General features: G+C 35.5%; 1 protein-coding gene across 3 annotated transcripts in view; it reads left to right on the top strand.

The window, feature by feature from the left end:
- CHN1 (chimerin 1) overlaps nt 1-22,479 on the top strand; it is a 196,499-nt gene that overhangs the window by 49,895 nt on the left and 124,125 nt on the right. The window contains exons 4-6 of one of the 3 annotated variants that reach the window (XM_057551004.1): nt 3,213-3,268; nt 18,349-18,380; nt 20,700-20,813. In XM_057551004.1, coding sequence (XP_057406987.1) covers nt 3,213-3,268; nt 18,349-18,380; nt 20,700-20,813 — 202 coding nt within the window. The remainder of the gene's footprint in view (nt 1-3,212; nt 3,269-18,348; nt 18,381-20,699; nt 20,814-22,479) is intronic. The other 2 variants (XM_057551005.1, XM_057551006.1) reach the window with 2 other exon arrangements.

The following is a 22,479-nucleotide window of genomic DNA, read 5'->3' as shown; positions in this document are numbered from 1 at the left end:
CTATGAGAAACGTATTTTCACTGTGATTCTATAAGAAACTTATTTTACCCATGCCTCTCTTGTGGTTTCTGATTTTGGTTTAGTTGAGCTTGTGAAAACATAATTCTAAAACCTTACAAGTTCAAACCAATAATTAAATAGAATTAGCAAGATTCTAAGTTGAGAACTCTTTTAAGACAAGTACAATTTTGTTGCTTTTCAGTATGTATTGCTTGAATTAAACCAGGGGCCAAAGATGTAATCAATGAGGCAAGTGAGGCAGGTGGGGACTGTGAGAAAGCAGAGAGGGGATGCCCTGTATGTAGGGAGTAGCTCATAATTAGCTCCCCTTTACTGTGGGTATCTAACACTCTATGAGTCCAGTGTTGTCACATCTTCTAAGTTTTCATTAGCTCCCCTTTACTGTGGGTATCTAACACTCTCTGAGTCCAGTGTTGTCACATCTTCTAAGTTTTCAAGAGAAGCTGGAATTCTCTTTTGCTTTTGTTGTTGCTGTTAAATCTCTTAATTTTTAAATGTTAAAAACAAATTTAAATTTGGAAAACAGCAAACCAAACAACACATGTGAGCCAGTTTTGACCTCAAGATACCAACTTGTGATCTCTGAACTTGATTAACAATGTATTGTCTCTAGATACTGAGAATTTCATTAATAAGTGCAGAAACATTGACACTTCTAAGGTGATTGAAAAATGTTGAGTACTTTAATTATATGTCTTCTCATCTTGAAGTTAGCTATTAATTTTTGGTGAATCATTTGATGATTGTGCAATTTAAATTTTCAGCTGAGTTCTGGTTTAAATGGCCAAAAAACTCTAAATTGAGGAGGGCCTGAATTAATTACTCTTTATTACAGTGTATGATTTTTTAATGATCCTTTTGATGGGTATTCCCTGAATTCATATATTATATTCAGTTATACAATATCCAAAGGCCCTCCCTTTATATATATTTTTATTAAAAATGAGTCTTAAAGATAGGCTAACCATTGGTAGCCAATAAGGAGGCATTTGTCTGAAAATTACTCCTCTCCGTGAAATAGAACTATACTCTTTGAAACTCTGATTAAAACAAAGGGTGAAATTCTCACGTGATGATATTTCATTCTTTTTTTCATACTGGCTTATCTTAATATTTGCTTGCTGAATAGGTAAATGCATTATTGATGGTAACCAGATACTACAGTATTTGTGCTTTGAATCAAAATCAACATTTTACTTTCTGTAGTAACTTTTAATGTCCTTCTTGACCACCATTCAGTTTTCGTAATTCAGTTTCTATAGGTGACCCTACTTTCCAAAGCATTTGCTTGACAAAGGGAAACAGTTGATCTTTTGAGAATTGCTGGTCGAAACAGAAATGTGAACTGAATTTTCACATCTTAGAGTTATAGTTACCAACAGGGAGGAATGGAGCTGAAGAATGGACCTTTTTGCATATCATGATTTGGTTCTCTTGGGAGGATGGAGATTTACAGATATCTCTGGGTGGTACACATGTGCTCTCACTATCAGGGCCAGACAAATTTAGTTTCAGTGCTTTCTTTCTTCCCTTCCCCATCTCAAAATTATTCCCTTCATATCACCTCTTTAATCCATAAGATATATTCACAGTAGTATTTTTGAAAAACTAACTCTCACAGTAAAATATGGGTATCTAAAACTATTTTAATATGTTACGTCTCTTAGGGATTTTTGCAACCAGGAGGATAAGGCAAAGGAATACATTTCTCTCAGTAGATTTCAAATGTTATTAAATGAGAAGTGTTTTGTTTATTTTTTGATTCTTAAACAGTAAAACTGTATCTTCTTAGCACCTTTTAAATTATAGCATCACCATGTTGTTATGTTTTAGTGATGAACTGTAGATGCATCCTAGTGCCCAAATATTATTGTAAAAAATTTTATGTATTAGTATCAGTCACCTACATATAATAATAGCTAATCTTTATTGAGTGTTTATCATGTGTCAGGGACTATTTTAAGTCTTTCACATATAGTATTTAATCCTTTCAGTAATCTATGAAGTAGAAACTATTATTATCCCCATTTTCAAATGATGAAAGCCGAGGCTCAGTATGCATTGTTAGAGGCGGAGCCCCAGTGTTCAGACCCCAGGTGGTCTGGTTCAGGAGTTCAGATTTGCAACTGCAATACTCTGTTGCCTTTACATAGCAATACAGAACAGTGATGTGTGTCTGTGTATGTTCTCAGCATATTTAGTGTATGTATACACACATGTATACATATACATAGTCTAATTGTATATGTTTATATATGTCCCTATACTATATATGAATGAATATGATCAGAGGTGGAGTCTATATAATGACAGTTGAAATGCGAGCCATGCATTGTCTGACAATCCCAGATGCTGGGTAGTTTGATGTTATATTGACCAAATGTCTATGTATTTAAATACAGTATTAAATTCAATTATATGTGATTATATGTGTAGAAATAGAAAACAGATTTTCTCCAAGAGATAAACTTAGACCTACATAAACACACTTTCTCTGATAACTACACGTTCTGTTCATTTTTTCTTTATTTTAAGTCAAGAAGCCTGAAGTGAGTCTTAGAAGGACATGGTATTGGTATAATTTTCACTAATCCATTTTCAGATACCCTAAAAATTATACTCTGGCAAGCTATTTAAGTGTCTGAATTCTCTCTTTTGCTGCATTTACCCTAGTTGAATAAGTGGTGGTAACTTTGGCTCAGAAATTTTGTTTCTAGGGGAGATTGTCTTTGAAGATAGATGTTCACAATATAAATAGGGGAGAAAAACAGTGTATGTGTTACATCTAGCCTATAAATCCTAATTTTAGTTTCAAGTTTGACACTTAATAATGTCCTTTTAAAATATACAACTAGTATTTGTTTATAACAGAGGCATGCTTTATGTAATATATCCACAAAAATTGGGGAAAATAAATGACCAGATTATGGAGAACAGAGCCAAATATCCAATACTGATTTGTTATAACACTTCTGTGGATTATGATTTTCTTATTTGTGTTTGCTCCTGGGCTTTCACTAAATTTAGTTTGGTTTACTTTCTTTGCTTCATAGCAAAATTTAATTTAATAACAAATAGGACCGTACCACAGTTTTCTTATGAACATAAAAAAGCAGGCAGGTTTTGATTCCTAATATATTCAGATGGTCTACATAAGGGAAACTGACATGTTTTATTTTCTAACTTCCCAGTATATCAACTGCAACAAGAAGCCCCTCATCCTCGGAGAATTACCTGTACTAATGAGGTGGGTGTAACGAAACCATTACAACGAAATGTCTCTCAATCATTTGTTTCCCAAACTTTGACCTTCCTCAGTGACATGGTTATTTGTGGGATTAACTTTTGATGCTACTTAGCATCATAAAACTGTAACTTGAATGCATTTTTCTTAACATCCTTCTCACTTGAAATAACTACCACTTTTTAATGGACTGTTTGGAACACAAGATAGAATAAGACAGTATAGTTTTAAGTGATGTTAGTATTCTTTTCAGTGAATTTATACATTCTTCCATTTTTTAGTGTTTTATTCTTTACTTTTTAAAACAGAGTTTGAAGGCATCATTGTAGCATTATTGAAGTAATTTTTCCATTAAAAAAAGATTTAAATCATGATTTTAAAAAGCAAAAGTCAAAATCAAAATCATGGACAGTTCACCGAAAGAGATATGACATATATGACATGACAGTATATGAAAAGATGTTCAACTTCACTAATAATAGAAATGCAAATTAAAATACACAGTGAAAATTTTCACTTTTCAGATTGGCAAAAGTTCAAAAACATAGAATATACTCCTTAGCTGGTAAACCTGTGAGGAAATAGGCACGCATATATTGCTGATGGGAATGTGAAATGCTACAACTTTATGAGAGTTTTGTAATATCTAACATCTGCATTTACCCTTTGACCTACCAGTCCAAATTCTAGAGATCTACTCTGATGAATTGCCTGTACAAATATGGAATAGCATGTGCTCAAAGTTTTTCATTGTAGGATTATTTGTAATAGCAGAATATTGGAAAAAATCTAAATGCTCATAGGCGACTGACTGAATAAATTATAACACTAAAAAGAATAAGGAAGATTTCTACGAGCTGATATGGAATGATTTCCATATGCAAAATGTATAGATAGTAATTATGGTCCCTTTTTAGTAATAAAGAAGGGAAAATAAGAGAAAAATAAAGCTTATTTTTGCAAAAGAGAAACACAGGAGAGTTAACCCAGATACGAGTGAAATAGTTTTCCATAAGGAGTGGGTGAGGAGCAATGTAGAGGGGATAAGGATGGAAGTGAGATTCCTCTGAGGGTGTGTTTTTATATAGTTTTGACTTTTGAACTATGCAAGTGTTTCACATATTCAAATAACCAAATTAAATAAAAATGATTTTTAAAACCCTAAAATTGAATACAAATAGAAACAAATGAACCTAACAAATTCATAACATAATCACCCAAAATTAATTTAAGTAGTTTTAAAACATGTTATTTTGGCTATACAAACATAGAGGGAAATATTCTAAGATCCATAACCTACAAAAAGATCTTTTAACTATAGTTATTAGATTTGTTGTTGTTAGTGGTACTTGTTTAGAAATTCTGCAGTTATTTTGTTGTATTATAGGATAGAGCAAATAAGTAATTATATTGGATTTTAGGGAACCAAGGTTTTTAGGAGATATTAATATGGAATGGGGGAAATTGAGAGGCACACTGTGGTATTGAATTTGAATTGGAGGTATTAATAAATACCTTTGACATCATAGATTTTTAAAAATGTATTTTCCATCTCAGTTTATGGAAAGGGCTTAGAAGCAGTGATGCCCCAGTAAGAATGAATAAACCCAGTGCCCAAATTTTAGTTTCCAAATACTGTTTCCTACTAAAAGGAGCCAGTGCTCCTTAGAGAAATTCCTGATTGTAGAATATGGGGCAGAGAGGTCCAGGAACATCTTATGTCAGAAAGCAAGAAGGGCTCGAAAATGGATGAGGATGTGTCAGAAACACATAGGAGCCCACTTGAAGAGTTCCCAAAAGCAAAATTTGGGACAATTTGACATCAAAAAGAATAATGATAGTAATGAATTACAATACATTGAATGAAAAAAGAATGTGTAAGTCTATAATGATACTTACAAAAAAACCTATCCCAATACAAAGAGGGAGAAGGAAGGGGAGAAAATTGGTCTTTCCAGCACTAGTGCCTAAAAATGTAGAAAGAATGATAATGATTTGCACTGATAATTGAGTCAGGCAAGTATCATCACTGGACATTAAAACACTGAGTAAAAGGTTGTAGGTAAACAGAATAATCACATGGTCTTGATTATTTATGAATTGCAAAGAGAAAAATACGTCTTTATAGCGGAGAGGTCTAACAGTTACACCTTTAGTTAGGTGATCAAATTTAGCATTACCTGCAATGGGACAGACTGACACGTGTCTCCTAAATGATGCAATGAGACATACACAACATCATTTATGTAGTATTTCTGCCTAAAATGTTTAACTTAAATCTGTTATGAAGTATAAGTCAGACCAATCCAGAATGTGTACATTCTATAAGACAACTGTTCTGGGCTTTTAAATAATTTCATTTTCATAAAAGAAATAACAGTCGTGGGACCATTCTAAAGTAAAGGAGACTAAAGAGGCATGCCAACCAAATGCAATGCATGCACCTCGATAGAGTCCTGGTTTTATTTTTATATATATATATATATATATATATATATTTTTTAAAGCTACACATTCCGGGTACAGTTGGAGAAATTTGAATGTGGACTATATATTAGGTAATATAAAGTCGTGGTAACCTTCCTATGATATACTGTTGAAAATAATTGCGTCTTCATTGTTTAAAAAAATGTTGAAATGGATTTTGTTATTGTGACATCTGGTTTAAAAAAACATTGAATAACTCTGAAAGCACATAGTTAGTCACAAAGGAATGAATTTACAAAATTAGGCAAGGATTTCATGAGATTACCTTTTATTTATTTATTTTTGGCTGCATTGGGTCTTCGTTGCTGCGTACAGGCTTTCTCTAGTTGCGGTGAGCGAGAGGCTACTCTTCATTGCAGTGTGGGGGCTTCTCATTGTGGTGGCTTCTCTTGTTGCAGAGCACGAGCTCTAAGCACGCATGCTTCAGTAGTTGCAGCACGAGGGCTCAGTAGTTGTGGCATGCGGGCTCAGTAGTTGTGGCTCGTGGGCTCTAGAGCACAGGCTCAGTAGTTGTGGCGCATGGGCTTAGTTGCTCCGAGGCATGTGGGATCATCCCGGACCAGGACTCAAACCCATGTCCCCTGCATTGGCAGGCAGATTCTTAACCACTGCGCCACCAGGGAAGTCCCAAGATAACTTTTTCTTTTTTTTTTTTTCCCCCTGCACCTACCTCCTTAACCACTCCTTCTCAATCCTGGACGGGCATCAGAATCATGTCTAGATCCTTTAAAAAAAGTACATGTGTTCAGGCCCCTTCTCAGACCTTTTGAAGTATGATCTTTGGTAATGGAGTTCAGAAATCTGTATGTATAGGAAGCCCACAAATGATTCTGACCTACAGAGCTGTTAAGTCAGCACACTTTTCTTTAAAATCTTTGAAAAAAGAGGATACTTCATGCATGCCCTGGTATGGAGTAATCTCCTGGAGGGAGACCTGGGGTAGACTCAGCCCTCCCACAGGTGAGTCATCACCAGCTAGGTACTGAGGCAGCACAGAGACCAGACTCCATTTGGCCCTTGACTCATCTTTGAAGATTCTACTGTGTTGCCCACTGCTGCTGAGACTAGTATATGTTTAGCACTGCAAGTCTTCAGTTATGATATTGCAAAAAATAACATCTTGAAGATGTTTTGACAAATAAATTTGACTTTTGAGTTATTCCTGAGACAGTTAAAAAGAAAGTTCCAAGGAGTTTCTGAGGAGAGATTGTTCAACTAAGCTTCTACATTGCTGATTTTGCTTTAGGTAGTTACTTTATCTGCTTATTAGCAAATTGAAGTTTTTCTTCATTCATCCTTGTCTGCTAGAAATGCTTGTCATTTTCCACCCGTACAGGTTCTGATGACTTCACTTTACTCATCCTCTCAAATATTCATCTTTGAACTAAGATGAGCTCTTTATTCATGGGCATAAAGAGAGATGATTAGTAGAAATGGACTCGTGTTTTTCCATTACATTTCATAATCATGTCTTAGTTCACTATGATGATCCACCGTTTTCTTTGTTTCAGAGAACTATCAGAATTGTCAACTATCATGTATTGAGGGCTATGATTTGTATAGGACAAGTTTAGAAGCTTGAATACCAATAGTTTGTCAAAGGTTCTGTTTCAGTGGAATCATAGGATGTTTTAAGAGACCATCCAGTCCAACCTCTATACCGTATCTCTGAGATAGCTTTGTGCCTTCCAGGGGAATTAATGACTTCGTTGCAGCCGTTCTGTCTTCCAAGAACTCTAGCTGAAAGAAGGTTTGTTCTTCAGCTGTACTAAATCCTCTCTCTCTGAACCTTCTAGTTTCAATTCTAGTTTTGTCCTTGGACTTTTGCAGAATCAATCAAATCCTTCCCCACATAACAACCTTAGGAAACTTAAACTTCAACCTTCAGAAACTTGACGCTGCACCTAAATTTCTCTTCTCAAGCTACAAAATGAGTTACTCATAAGCATTGTTTTCCAGAATAGACATACCAATCACAACCAAATACGTTAGTGAGAGAGTTGGCCAAGACCTGAACCATAATCACTTGTCTGAAACTGGGTCCTTTCCTGTTTCCTTTCCCCTCTTCTAGTGCCAGTTCATTTAATTCTGTTCTGTTCCTGGCCTCTTAGATAAAGCTAACTTTACATTTTATTTTATTTGATAAGAATCCTGGTGAAAGACAGCAGAATCTTCTAAGAGAGTTATCTAAAATAACTAGAAATTAATATTTATGAAGGATGCTTTAAGGTCCAAAAGCCACCTTTAGTAAATGAGTGTACAAAGGCATCCTGCCAAGCATTTGGGGAGATCCATAACTGTTGCAGTGCTTTAAAGCAATTCTGTGATTAGTATTACAGAAAGATAATCTATCATGAAACTACATCATTAATCTCTGCCTTATCTTGTTTCTGTATTAAAAGTTCTCTGTGTTCACTTCAAGATGCTCTTAAATCAAAGATTTTTCTGAATCTAAAGGCTTTTGTAGGCAGTCTCTCCTCAGTAATTATAAAGTGTTTCATGTTACTAATTCTATTTTTATTTTTTATTTACATTTTTAAATTTTAAACATTTTATCAAGAAGGGACATTATTTTTTTTTATACAGCAGGTTCTTATTAGTCATCAATTTTATACACATCAGTGTATACATGTCAATCCCAATTGCCCAATTCATCCCACCACCACCCCTACCCCCTGCTGCTTTCCCCCTTTGGTGTCCACACGTTTGTTCTCTACATCTGTGTCTCAATTTCTACCCTGCAAACCGGTTCATCTGTACCATTTTTCTAGGTTCCACATATATGCGTTAATACACGATATTTGTTTTTCTCTTTCTGACTTACTTCACTCTGTATGACAGTCTCTAGATCTATCCATGTCTCAACAAATGACCCAGTTTCATTCCTTATTATGGCTGAGTAATATTCCATTGTATATATGTACCACATCTTCTTTGTCCATTCATCTGTCAGTGGGCATTTAGGTTGCTTCCATGACCTGGCTATTGTAAATAGTGCTGCAGTGAACATTGGGGTGCGTGTGTCTTTTTGAATTATGGTTTTCTCTGGGTATATGCCCAGTAGTGGGATTGCTGGATCATATGGTAATTCTATTTTTAGTTTTTCAAGGAACCTCCATTCTGTTCTCCATAGTGGCTGTATCAATTTACATTCCCACCAACAGTGCAAGAGGGTTCCCTTTTCTCCACACCCTCTTTAGCATTTGTTGTTTGTACATTTTCTGATGATGCCCATTCTAACTGGTGTGAGGTGATACCTCACTGTAGTTTTGATTTGCATTTCTCTAATAATTAGTGATGTTGAGCAGCTTTTCATGTGCTTCTTGGCCATCTGTATGTCTTCTTTGGAGAAATGTCTATTTAGGTCTTCTGCCCATTTTTAGATTGGGTTGTTTGTTTTTTTAATATTGAGCTGCATGAGCTGTTTATATATTTTGGAGATTAATCCTTTGTCCATTGATTCTTTTGCAAATATTTTCTCCCATTCTGAGGGTTATCTTTTCGTCTTGTTTACGGTTTCTTGTGCTGTGCAAAAGCTTTGAAGTTTCATTAGGTCCCATTTGTTTATTTTTGTTTTTATTTCCATTACTCTAGGAGGTGGATCAAAAAAGATCTTGCTGTGATTTATGTCAAAGAGGGTTCTTGCTATGTTTTCCTCTAAGAGTTTTATAGTGTCTGGTCTTACATTTAGGTCTCGAATCCATTTTGAGTTTATTTTTGTGTATGGTGTTAGGGAGTGTTCTAATTTCATTCTTTTACATGTAGCTGTCCAGTTTTCCCAGCACCGCTTATTGAAGAGACTGTCTTTTCTCCATTGTATATCCTTGCCTCCTTTGTCATAGATTAGTTGACCATAGGTGCATGGGTTTATCTCTGAGCTTTCTATCTTGTTCCATTGATGTATGTTTCTGTTTTTGTGCCCATACCATATTGTCTTGATTACTGTAGCTTTGTAGTATAGTCTGAAGTCAGGGAGTCTGATTCCTCCAGCTCCGGTTTTTTCCCTCAAGACTGCTTTGGCTATTCGGGGTCTTTTGTGTCTCCATACAAATTTTAAGATTTTTTGTTCTAGTTCTGTAAAAAATGCCATTGTTAATTTCATAGGGAGTGCATTGAATCTGTAGATTGTTTTGCGTAGTATAGTCATTTTCACAATATTGATTCTTCCAATCCAAGAACATGGTATATCTCTCCATCTGTTGGTATCATCTTTAATTTCTTTCATCAGTGTCTTATAGTTTTCTGCATACAGGTCTTTTGTCTCCCTAGGTAGGTTTATTCCTAGGTATTTTATTCTGTTTGTTGCAATGGTAAATGGGAGTGTTTCCATAATTTCTCTTTCAGAATTTTCATCATTAGTGTATAGGAACGCAAGAGATTACTGTGCATTAATTTTGTATCCTGCAACTTTACCAAATTCATTGATTATCTCTAGTAGTTTTGTGGTGGCATCTTTAGGATTCTCTGTGTATAGTATGTCATCTGCAAACAGTGACAGTTTTACTTCTTCTTTTCCAATTTGTATTCCTTTTATTTCTTTCTCTTCTCTGATTGCCGTGGCTAGGACTTCCAAAACTATGTTGAATAATAGTGGTGAGAGTGTACATCCTTGTCTTGTTCCTGATCTTAGAGGAAATGCTTTCAGTTTTTCACCATTGAGAATGATGTTTGCTGTGGGTTTGTCGTATATGGCCTTTATTATGTTGAGGTAGGTTCCCTCTATGCCCACTTTCTGGAGAGTTTTTATCATAAATGGGTGTTGAATTTTGTCAAAAGCTTTTTCTGCATCTATTGAGATGATCATATGGTTTTCCTTCTTCAATTTGTTAATATGGTATATCACATTGATTGACTTTGTGTATATTGAAGAATCCTTGCATCCCTGGGATAAATCCCACTTGATCATGGTGTATGATCCTTTTAATGTGTTGTTGGATTCTATTTGCTAGTATTTTGTTGAGGATTTTTGCATCTATATTCATCAGTGATATTGGTCTGTAATTTTCTTTTTTTTGTAGTATCTTTGTCTGGTTTTGGTATCAGGGTGATGGTGGCCTCCTAGAATGAGATTGGGAGTGTTCCTTTCTCTGCAATTTTTTGGAAGAGTTTGAGAAGGATGGGTGTTAGCTCTTCTCTAAATGTATGATAGAATTCACCTGTGAAGCCATCTGGTCCTGGACTTTTGTTTGTTGGAAGATTTTTAATCACAGTTTCAATTCCATTACTTGTGATTGGTCTGTTCATATTTTCTATTTCTTCCTGGTTCAGTCTTGGAAGGTTATACCTTTCTAAGAATTTGTCCATTTCTTCCAGGTTGTCCATTTTATTGGCATAGAGTTGCTTGTAGTAGTCTCTTAGGATGCTTTGTATTTCTGCGGTGTCTGTTGTAACTTCTCCTTTTTCATTTCTAATTTTATTGATTTGAGTCCTCTCCCTCTTTTTCTTGATGAGTCTGGCTAATGGTTTATCAATTTTGTTTATCTTCTCAAAGAATCAGCTTTTAGTTTTTTTGATCTTTGCTATTGTTTTCTTTGTTTCTATTTCATTTATTTCTGCTCTGATCTTTATGATTTCTTTCCTTCAGCTAACTTTGGGTTTTGTTTGTTTTTCTTTCTCTAGTTCCTTTAGGTGTGAGGTTAAATTGTTTATTTGAGATTTTTCTTGTTTCTTGAGGTAGGCTTGTATAGCTATAAACTTCCCTCTTAGAACTGCTTTTGCTGCATCCCATAGGTTTTGGATCATCGTGTTTTCATTGTCATTTGTCTCTAGGTATTTTTTGATTTCCTCTTTGATTTCTTCAGTGATCTCTTGGTTATTTAGTAGTGTATTGTTTAGCCTCCATGTGTTTGTGTTTTTTACGTTTTATTCCCTGTAACTGATTTCTAATTTCATAGCGTTGTGGTCAGAAAAGATGCTTGATGTGATTTCAATTTTCTTAAATTTACTGAGGCTTGATTTGTGACCCAAGATGTGATCTATTCTGGAGAATGTTCTGTGTGCACTTGAGAAGAAAGTGTAATGTGCTGTTTTTGGATGGAATGTCCTATAAATATCAATTAAATCTATCTGGTCTATTGTGTCATTTAAAGCTTCTGTTTCCTTATTTATTTTCATTTTGGATGATCTGTCCATTGGTGTAAGTGAGGTGTTAAATTCCCCCACTATTATTGTGTTACTGTCGATTTCCTCTTTTATAGCTGTTAGCAGTTACCTTATGTATTGAGGTGCTCTTATGTTGGGTGCATATATATTTATAATTGTTATATCTTGTTCTTGGATTGATCCCTTGATCATTATGTAATGTCCTTCCTTGTCTCTTGTAACAGTCTTTATTTTAAAGTCTATTTTATCTGATATGAGTATTGCTACTCCAGCTTTCTTTTGATTTCCATTTGCATGGAATATCTTTTTCCATCCCCTCACTTTCAGTCTGTATGTGTCTCTAGGTCTGAATTGGGTCTCTTGTAGACAGCATATATATGGGTCTTGTTTTTGTATCCATTCAGCAAGCCTGTGTCTTTTGGTTGGAGCATTTAATCCATTCACGTTTAAGGTACTTATCGATATGTATGTTCCTATGACCATTTTCTTAATTGTTTTGGGTTTGTTTTTGTAGGTCCTTTTCTTCTTTTGTGTTTCCCACTTAGAGAAGTTCCTTTAGCATTTGTTGTAGAGCTGGTTTGGTGGTGCTGAATTCTCGTAGCTTTTGCTTGTCTGCAAAGCTTTTGATTTCTCCATCAAATCTAAATGAGATCCTTGCCGGGTAGAGTAATCTTGGTTGTAGGTTCTTCCGTTTCATCACTTTAAGTATATCATGCCACTCCCTTCTGGCTTGTAGCACTTCTGCTGAGAAATCAGCTGTTAACCTTATGGGAGTTCCCTTGTATGTTATTTGTCGTTTTTCCCTTGCTGCTTTCAATAATTTTTCTTTGTCTTTAATTTTTGCCAATTTGATTACTATGTGTCTCATTGTGTTTCTCTTTGGGTGTATCCTGTATGGGACTCTCTGCACTTCCTGGACTTAGGTGGCTATTTCCTTTCTCATGTTAGGGAAGTTTTCGACTATAATATCTTCAAATATTTTCTCTGGTCCTTTCTCTCTCTTTTCTCCTTCTGGGACCCGTATAATGCGAATGTTGTTGTGTTTAGTGTTGTCCCAGAGGTCTCTTAGGCTGTCTTCATTTCTTTTCATTCTCTTTTCTTTAGTCTGTTCCTCAGCAGTGAATTCCACCATTCTGTCTTCCAGGTCACTTATCCGTTCTTCTGCCTCAGTTATTCTGGTATTGATTCCTTTTAGTGTAGTTTTCATTTCAGTTATAGTATTGTTCATCTCTGTTTGTTTGTTCTTTAATTCTTCTAGGTCTTTGTTAAACATTTCTTGCATCTTCTTGATCTTTGCCTCCATTCTTTTTCCGAGGTCCTGGATCATCTTCACTATCATTATTCTGAATTCTTTTTCTGGAAGGTTGCCTATCTCCACTTCTTTTAGTTGATTTTCTGGGGTTTTATCTTGTTCCTTCATCTGGTACATAGCCCTCTGCCTTTTCATCTTGTCTATCTTTCTGTGAATGTGGTTTTTTTCCACAGGCTGCAGGATTGTAGTTCTTCTTGCTTCTGCTCTCTGCCCTCTGGTGGATTAGGCTATCTAAGAGGCTTGTCACCTTTTATTTTTATTTAGGAATTTTTTGTTCTCCTCATTTCCCATTTTTTCTACCCATGATATGCTATCATAAAAGAAATGTTACCTACTAAATATAGAAAATTAGAGAAAGCAAAGCATCTAATTCAGCACAAGTACTAATATAAAATCATGTCTTACTTAGTCATATTGACTTCAACCAGTTTTAGTCCGAAAAAAGTTCATTGACTGTTATTATGCACTTTAAAAACTTAGAAATAAGCGTATTAATGTTTATATACACATAGCATATTTTTATTATTGCATATAACATTTAAATTCCCAGTTTGATCTATTTGCAAGTAAAGTAGTTTGGGATCATTCATAATCATTATTTGTATGATTTCAATTGAATCATTTTCAAATTGGTTGTAAGGTGGTTATATTACTGACTAATCCTTTAATTTGATTATTAGTGTAATGCTGCACTGTCTGTGAGTTTGAAAAGACTATTCCAAGTCAGTACTTTAATAATGATATCTAAGACATCTAAATGCTGTAGTTGGGGAGGAGAAACTTCTCTACCCTCTTAAGTTCAGTGTCTGGGGCCTACAAATTAAACTTACAAAAGAGACATTAACAGGAGGAAAGATTTATTTCATAGGCACATGGGTAAGGAGGGGCTCACAGCAGGAAATAAAAACCCCAAAGAGGCAGTTACACCCAGGGGCTTTTATGCCATTTTAATAAAGGGTGTTAAAGTGTGCACAAGAGACAAAGGAAAAGGGAATCTGGGCTTCTGAGGGAGGTGGTAAATTGTGGGAAGGTGATTAGGAAATGTACAGTAAATAAGGGTTGTTTAGTAAGGGTTATTATGCAGATTCAAGTCATCTTTGGTGTCTCTGAAGTCCTTCTGTTTTGGGAGAGGAGGGCACCTTTACAAGGGGAAATTAAATCTGTGCCCTACTTTTAGGCAGAAACGGGGAGGGCAGATTGTTTCTCCTGTGTTTGCTCTTTCTTAATTGCCTTCAGCTCAAAATAATCCTTATGCTAAAGTGGCATATTGTGGGGTGGCATATTCTGATCCCCTTCACTATCTAGATATGAGAAAAAAAGAATTATTTTAAATTTGAGTTTTATTTGACATTTCCATTATAAAAATGCAGAAAAGATATAATTGGTGTGTGAATTTTATTTTGGACTTACTGCTTATTGTAACAGTACTGTATTAATCAACAGTGTTTACTTAATTTCTTTTAATTCAAGATTCTTTTGGGTAAAGGAAAATAATTATTCAGCAATATAAGGCCAAAATCAATTATGCCATGAAAATGATTACTTAGGTAATCAATGGAAACATATTGTGGACTAACGCAGGACTATCAAATAAATAATCAGTATTTGTCTTGGGTTGTAACACTGTTACTGAACCAAACTTGGGTCCACTCACCCGCATAGCAAAGCCAACTTATTGACACTGGGTTGTGGTGAAGAGAAGTACAACGTTTATTGCATGGCTGAGCAAATAGAATGGGCACCTCATGATCAAAAGAACTGAACTCGCTGATGGCTTTCAGCGAAGGGATTTTAAAGGCAGCATTTTGGGCGAGTGCTGCAGGGTGCATGTCTTTCTTCTGATTGGCTGGTGGTGAGGTCATGGGGTGGTGTTTCAAGAATTTTAATCATCAACCCTCTGGTTCCAGCCAGTCTAGGGTCTACGTGCTTGTGGTCAGCACATAGTCATCCTCCTCCATCTGTGTATGGGTCTTAGTTCCTGCAGAACAAGTCAAAAATATATGTCAGGTTGTTGTGTATATCCTTTGAGGAGGAACTAGGACTCTATTGCTGAACTATGTTTGTTGACTGCTTTTCCTTTGTTTCTGCATTTCTTCACATCCCTAATTAGTAACTGCTTGAGTCTGTTCCTTGGAACTCAGGAAAAGGCCTGGGAGACTGAAGCCTTTTTCTACAAACAAGAAATGGGGGTTATGGAGAGGCTTTTGTACCTGGGAGGGCCCTGCTCAGTTTCAACACCATTGGGCTGCCACACCACTTGGGGCCACCACTAGCCCCTCAGCCTTCACTACTTGTCCAGGATTTTCATCAATGAGTAGAGTGTATTCAAGAACTTTCCTCTTTTTACCTCAGTCGCATAGGCCTGATAAAGTATTTTACCTTCAACCACCTGCAAAGATCTCATGATTTGACAGAAAGGCCATGATCTCCTCTTCTCAAAATGTTGGGGGCCCCCATTCTAATGTGTCTGAGAATCCACTGTTAGGTTGTACGGAAGTTAATCTTGATATCTGTTTTTTTAAAGGTGACGTTCTTCATTAAAAAAATTTTTTTACAGACACTACTGAAGTCCCTTTTTTGCTTTTCCCTTGGGCCCCTCAGTTCAGTTACCTCCCAGCTTCCTATAGGTACCATTTGAATTTGGTATATATTTTTCCAGATATCTCTCTATGCTATAAATATATATTATTGCATGTGCATGTGCTTTTCCTAAGTGGTGTCATACTGTATTACTTATTTTATAGCTTATAACTATACTATTCAATAGTTTGTCTTGGTGACCTCTTCATGTTAGTTCCTGTAGTTCTACATCATTCCTTAAAACCATGCATGTTATTTATACTATAGAGTAGTTTAGTTATTCCTCTATTGGTGTATATTTACTTCCATTTTTAAAATGACTGTGAACAATGCTTCAGTGAACATTCTTATATATGTTTTCATGTGTACATGTGCGAGTGTTCCTCTATAGTAAATACTGAGGGTTTGCACATTTTTAGTTTGAATAGACACTGCAAAATTGTTCTTCTGGATAACATTTCATCATATAATACTGTAGAGCCGTAAATTAATTATTTAAGACCTAAACATTGAATTTTTTTCTCAAAAGCAAAAGTTTGCTTTCAAACAAAAGTAGATGCATGACCCTACTCTAATAAGCTCTGGACCTAAAAATAGAATAGCCATCCTCTGTAGCTATAGGGACCAACTGGTATATTTTTAGTACACCGAGTTTTATGAGCAGAAAAATTATGCAACAAGACCAAATCAGGTGGAATTTACTTTGAGAATATAAATAACCTGACTACAATCTCAGCAGACAACAGAAGATTCCTGAAGGGTAAAGTATTTTTTAAATATAATGTTCAGGAAGAGGTAAAATCGTGTCTCTCCTACAGAAATGAAGATGAACATGTGTTAAAAATGTATTTTCTCACCACAACAAGAGATAAGCCCGTGAGCTGCAACGAAGACTTGACGCAGCCGCCCCTGCCATAAAAATGTATTTTCTCATGTGATATGAGGAAACCAGGCAGATGTTAATAATCAGTTCAAAGGGAAAAGTCAAAATAGCATATACTTATAGGGATTCAAGGAATGGTGAGATGAATTGTAGTTAAAGACAAAACCTGTTTTTCCCCTGAGAAGGGGTAGGGAAGAAGTCAGTTAAACCACTACCACACAGGAAAAGTGTGTGTGTGTGTGTGTGTGTGTGTGTGTGTGTGTGTATCAGTTACCTACATCTTATAGAGTTCCAAAATAGCTCAAAGACAATGATCTGGGCTACATAAGCCAGCAGTGTATGCTATATATCATGCAGTTCACTGAAATACAAAATTTATTTATCCAAGACGAATAAATATCTCAAGTTTGCTGAAACAGTACCAGACCTTGATGACCCGTGGTTAGGTAACCTAGACTTGGCAGTCAGGCTCTGTGTAGAGGTGAAGGGAAGACAGTCACTGAAAGGATAGACTTTGAGTTTAGCTTTGGGAACTGCCATATTTAACTAATTCAGATGAGTCAGTGTCAAATAGACAAAGGGTTTGGGTCCTTCTTGCTATTCCTGAGTAAGAATCCCAGTTTTACCTTAGGCTCTACCAAGAAACCTTGAACAAGTTTTCTAACCTCTCTGATTCTCAGTTTTCTTCATCAATAAAATGAGAATGATAATACTATCTTAATGAGGATGCAGTAGAATAATTCATCTCATTGTGAGGATTAAATGATCTCCAAATGTAGTTATAGCACAAAGCACAAACTCAATAAATGTAGTCCATGGTGTCACCCAGGTACTTCCTCGGGAAAGCTTATTCCATTCCTGTCAGGACCCAGTTTAAATGTCGTCTCAGAGAGATCTTTCCTGACTATCCAACTTAAATACCTCGTTAGTCCTCACTTTTCTGTTACTCATTCTTATTTTCATTACAGCACTTATCACTACTTCCTATTTTCTTGTTTGTTTTATTTCTGTAAACTTATTTATTGTCTGTCTCTCATCATTAGAAAGTCTCAAAAGAGTAATGACTATTTTTGTCATATTACAGGTAGGACAATGCTTATCACTTATTTGCCGCTAAATAAATGTTTCTTGAATGAACAGGGCAAATATTTTAAGTCTACCCTAGTAAAAATTCCTTAGAATCTATTCTCCTGGACCTTTCTTTAGGTACAATGAGCACACCAACCATGAAAAGCTAGGGGAGATAAACTGTGGTGAGGGAAGAGCTGATGGGAGAACAGAAGGGCAAGATTATATGGAGATGTTAACAGAATGGAGAATATGGTGTAACAGGAAGGGAGAGGATGGGAGAGAAAGCCACAATCTGTTCTGACACAATCGTGGCATTAAGTTTTTGGATGTTTCATTTTACCTTTTGGATAAAGTGATGTAAGTATTTTTTCAGATGCATAAAATCCTAGAAATGAAAGATAATTTAGTCTGACTCTTTTTACATGCACAGTGTTTTATAGATAAGAAAAAGGTCTGAGAGATGAAGTGACCAGTCCAAATGGCACAGTCAATCTGCTGATAGGACTGGGACCCCAGACTCTGATTTTTCTAATCTTATTCTAATTCTTTTTCTTAATATATGTTTTAGTTTGTCACATATTCAGAATGTTGAGTTATGTTTTGAACATTTCCATTTTCACAAATATCCTTTTTTCTCTTTCCCAATAGGTAGAAAATAGACCAAAGTATTACGGAAGAGAGTAAGTATGGATTATCAGAAAACATTTTGTAGATTGGAATATATAAGAGAGACAGGTAAATGGATGCTTTTAGTAAAAAAATAAAAGCAAGAGGAAGGAGGTATTCGAGTTTGAATGAGTTAAATTATTTTTCTGATTGTAAATGTAATTGTTGTAGTTGGTGAAAATATAGAAAATAAAGATAAGTGTAGAGAAGAAAATAGCATGGGAAAATGTGTACGGGATAATGTTAAAATAAAGATGCAAGCCATATATGTAAATAAATAATGCTAGATATATATATATGAGGAAAAGTATATATTTGATTGTATGTGTTTATTAAGCATATAGATACATATACATACATGTATGCATGTAGTAAGGTATGGGTGGTTTATTCTACATTTATACTTTTATTTTCCAAATTTTCTGTAAGTAAATTCATGCTACCCAGAAATAACTAATGTTAACAGTTTGAAGTATTACCTTCTGAAGATCTATTTTCTTAATGGTTTTTACAAAATTGAGTTATTATACATATACTTTTTGTAGCCTGATTTTTCCATTTAATATTAATAATGAGCATTTTTCTATTTTATGAAAAATGTAATAATTTTTAAAGTCCTTAATTCTTCTGATTATTAAAAAAAATAGAAATATAACCCTTCGAGGAAAAGAATAAAAATCACCTATAATCCCATCATTCCCCAAATAAAATCATTTGTTTTTCATGGCTGAAGATCATATCAGATAAACAATAATGTATATAACAAATATTTTTAAATTATCTAAAATTCTGTTTAAGTTTTCAGGACTCTTATGAGTAGAACCTAGGTACTTAGGAGTTGAGGGGAGCCACTGGTGTTCGTTATGGTTATACCATAATTTAGTCATTTCTCTGCTTTTGGCATATAGGTTGACTTTAAATGATAGTATTAAAAGTAACACCGTAAGAAATAGCTTAGTGCATTAATCTTTTTCTGGGGCGGAAATTTTGGGTCAGCTGGTATGAATAGTTTTAAGAGTCTTTAAATACCACCATCAAGTTTTATTCCAAAATTTGTTTCCTTGAATGAGATTTTCTTCTGGATTAATTGGGTTTTTAAAAACAAGGAGATATTAAATTTTACTAACTTTATTAGTTGGTGTCATGTAAACTTAAAATAATATACCAATATGCTGATCTAATATATGTGTTATTACCACAGATAGGTTACTATCTTCTTACTCCTACAGAATCAGAGTGGACCTGGTTCTGAAAGATTGAGGAATTTAAGGAGATAAGAAATTCTAGGAGCCCATTGTTAAACCTCCTTGTTCTAATTGTCATGATTTGAGCGTGTGTACTACAAACTGCTTTAAGACTTAAAATGAGAAAGACCAAACCTTTCCCATGAGAAAAATTTCAAAAAGTTGCCACTTGAACCCTCGTAAAGTTCTTAAATTATTAAGGTGCCATTTCAGGGCCTTTTCAAAATATCATTCCAAATTCAAGGGACTGTTGGCTTTATTGTACCTTTAAAAGCTGTGGTCTCATGTGAGCAGTTGTTCAATTCAGTTTTCTTTGAGTTAATGAAAGGACATAATATATGTGTAAGTTCTTTATAAACTGTACATCACCATACAAATATAAGGTGGTTTTATATTTTTAATATTAATCATTAGTTACCACTGATGTTTTTTAATTTTTCAGTGTTTTATGTCAGAATGTTATAGGTGAATCTATTGTGTTTGTATAAGGAGTGTGTTATTTTTGTTTCTCTTCTTCCTCCTTTTTTCTCTGTTAATCAAAAATAGGGTTTTAGCAGGGAGTGAAAGCAAGTATTATAGTTGTTTGCTTTTGGCTTGAGTATGCAGTGATGCAGATTATGCACATTATTGGGCAATCATGCCAATTAAGGGCAACCCAGGGTACCTGGAAAATTGCCAACTTAAACTCTGAGCCAAAATTTTTGGAGCAATGCCACTGGTGTGAAGAAAGGAAGTGGGACACATTGCTGATTGTTTTTTAGCATGTCCATATGGTCAGGCAGCTACATAAGAAGGGAATTGTCCTCTTGAGAGAGGTGGTTGGTCTTCCGTAGATGGATGTGAATTTTGATTCCGTGATTGTTAAATGGATTGGAGAGCTGCTTCAGTGCTGTTCTTGTCACCACAGAGAAGCTGGCCCCGGGCCAGGCCCAGAGAAACACAAGCATAGTTAAACCCAACTGCTGCCCTTCAATTTTATGGCACTACTTTGTCTAGAAAACAACAAGAGAAGGTGGGAGGTTTTGCTTTATCTTGTTTTATTGAAAAAGGTGGAAAGCATGCAGTTTCTGAATTGACTTTGTTTCTTAGGTTTCATGGCATGATCTCCCGAGAAGCGGCAGACCAGCTCTTGAGTGTAGCTGAGGGGAGCTACCTCATTCGGGAGAGCCAGCGTCAGCCAGGAACCTACACTTTGGCTTTAAGGTTGGTCATGGACCTGTAATTATAACTGTGCCTCATTTAAAACCCTCTTAATAGAGGGCTTTAAATTTTAAAAGCATCCAGCATGTAATTGAATTGGTTCTTGTTTTCTTGGGACCTAATTACCATTTTAATAGCTTTGAGACTCTTAAAAAGTTCCTCATGAATGGTAGACTCAGTCATTAAGAACTGAAAAACTTTTAAGGCATTTTTATTGTAGCTGCTTTCTTCTATTTCATCTTACCCATTCCCTCCCATCTGTCCTGCTGTATCAGCTCCCATCTATTTCTTGAATAAGGAAAGGAACTAAAGAGAAAAGACCTTTGTAACTCGTAAAATTAAAGCCGATGTCATTTCTCTTGGGTTGGCTTTTGGTTCAAGCAGCTTTCCTTGGGAACTCCTGGCTCTTTCCTATCTACTGAACTTTGCCTAGCATTTTGGCTGTTCTTAGCTTTACAGCACAGTGGCCAGAAACAAGTATTTCCATTAACCCTGCAATAATAACAGAAGAATAATACAATAGCACGCTTATCCATTGGGCTAACCTCCTGCCAGGATTCTAACCTCATTTAATCTTCACAACAGGTCTAGGATGCGTGTACAATTTCTATCTCCACTTTACAGATAAGGAAACAGAGGACCTAGAGGTTGAGTAACTTGGCCAAGGTTATACATTTAGTAATTCGTGTAGCTGGTATTTGAACCCAGACGATTTGGCTTCAGAGTCTATGCTCTTAATCACTCTACACTGCTGCCTCTCTAGAGACTTGGAATAATTATCCGTTGTCTTTGTTCATTCCTTCATTTGTTCATTCATGCATTCATTTATGCATTGTTTGGAAAAGATTTAAAAGTAGAAACTTTGAAGAAAGAGGTCAAAGAAATAACATTTCTTTTGGTAGCCACAGAGAGAGAAGAGAAAGGTAATATTATTGCTTAGGACTCTGATATGACCACGTCCAACTCCTTCTCCGATCACTTATGCCTAGGTGAGTGAGCAGGGACTGTTCTTACTCCCATCCACCAGATTTATTATTAATCTTTCTGGCAAAAGAATGGTATAATTCAGTATTTCTTCATGCTGAATTCTGAATCAATGGCATACTTGGACAATAGAGCTTGTTAACAGGAGTTCATGGAAATCTGCTTTTATGGAAAATTATGAAGCGTAAATCCCCCTTCAATTACTTAATTATGTTGCTTTTTCAGGTTTAAATTTCGGTATATAGGGAAAAAATCTGGGCTGAGAATTTAAATACCTATTCATTTTGCCACTAAATGAGCTAGACGACTAATTTGGAGCAAATCACAGGTGTTCTTGAAGCCGGCTGCTTCATCTTTCTATTCCTAACATTTTATAATTCTAGGATTCTACAATACCACATGTCCAAATAGATGGTCTTCTGAGTGTCTGGGGTAGATATGCCTTGATGTACAGGCTAGTGGGCCAAAATAAGCAAGAAGGAGGTGGGGTGAAAGGAAAGAAAGCAATCTGTATACTCTCTTCCTTTTCCCTTTGTTGCTGTCTCCCCACCTTCTTCTGAGATCACTGGAATTTTAACTCAGTTTCGCCTCATTGCAAAGTTCAGGTACTTTCTATTATACTACATCGCCTCATAATGTGGTTATCACGCTGGTTTTTACTGAATAACACCAGCAAACGCCCTAG

The sequence above is a fragment of the Balaenoptera acutorostrata genome, chromosome 8 (genome assembly GCF_949987535.1).
Source record: "Balaenoptera acutorostrata chromosome 8, mBalAcu1.1, whole genome shotgun sequence".
Lineage (NCBI taxonomy): Eukaryota > Metazoa > Chordata > Mammalia > Artiodactyla > Balaenopteridae > Balaenoptera > Balaenoptera acutorostrata.
The sequence above is the reverse complement of the archived record's forward strand: the minus strand, read 5'-3'. Positions and strand labels throughout refer to the sequence as shown.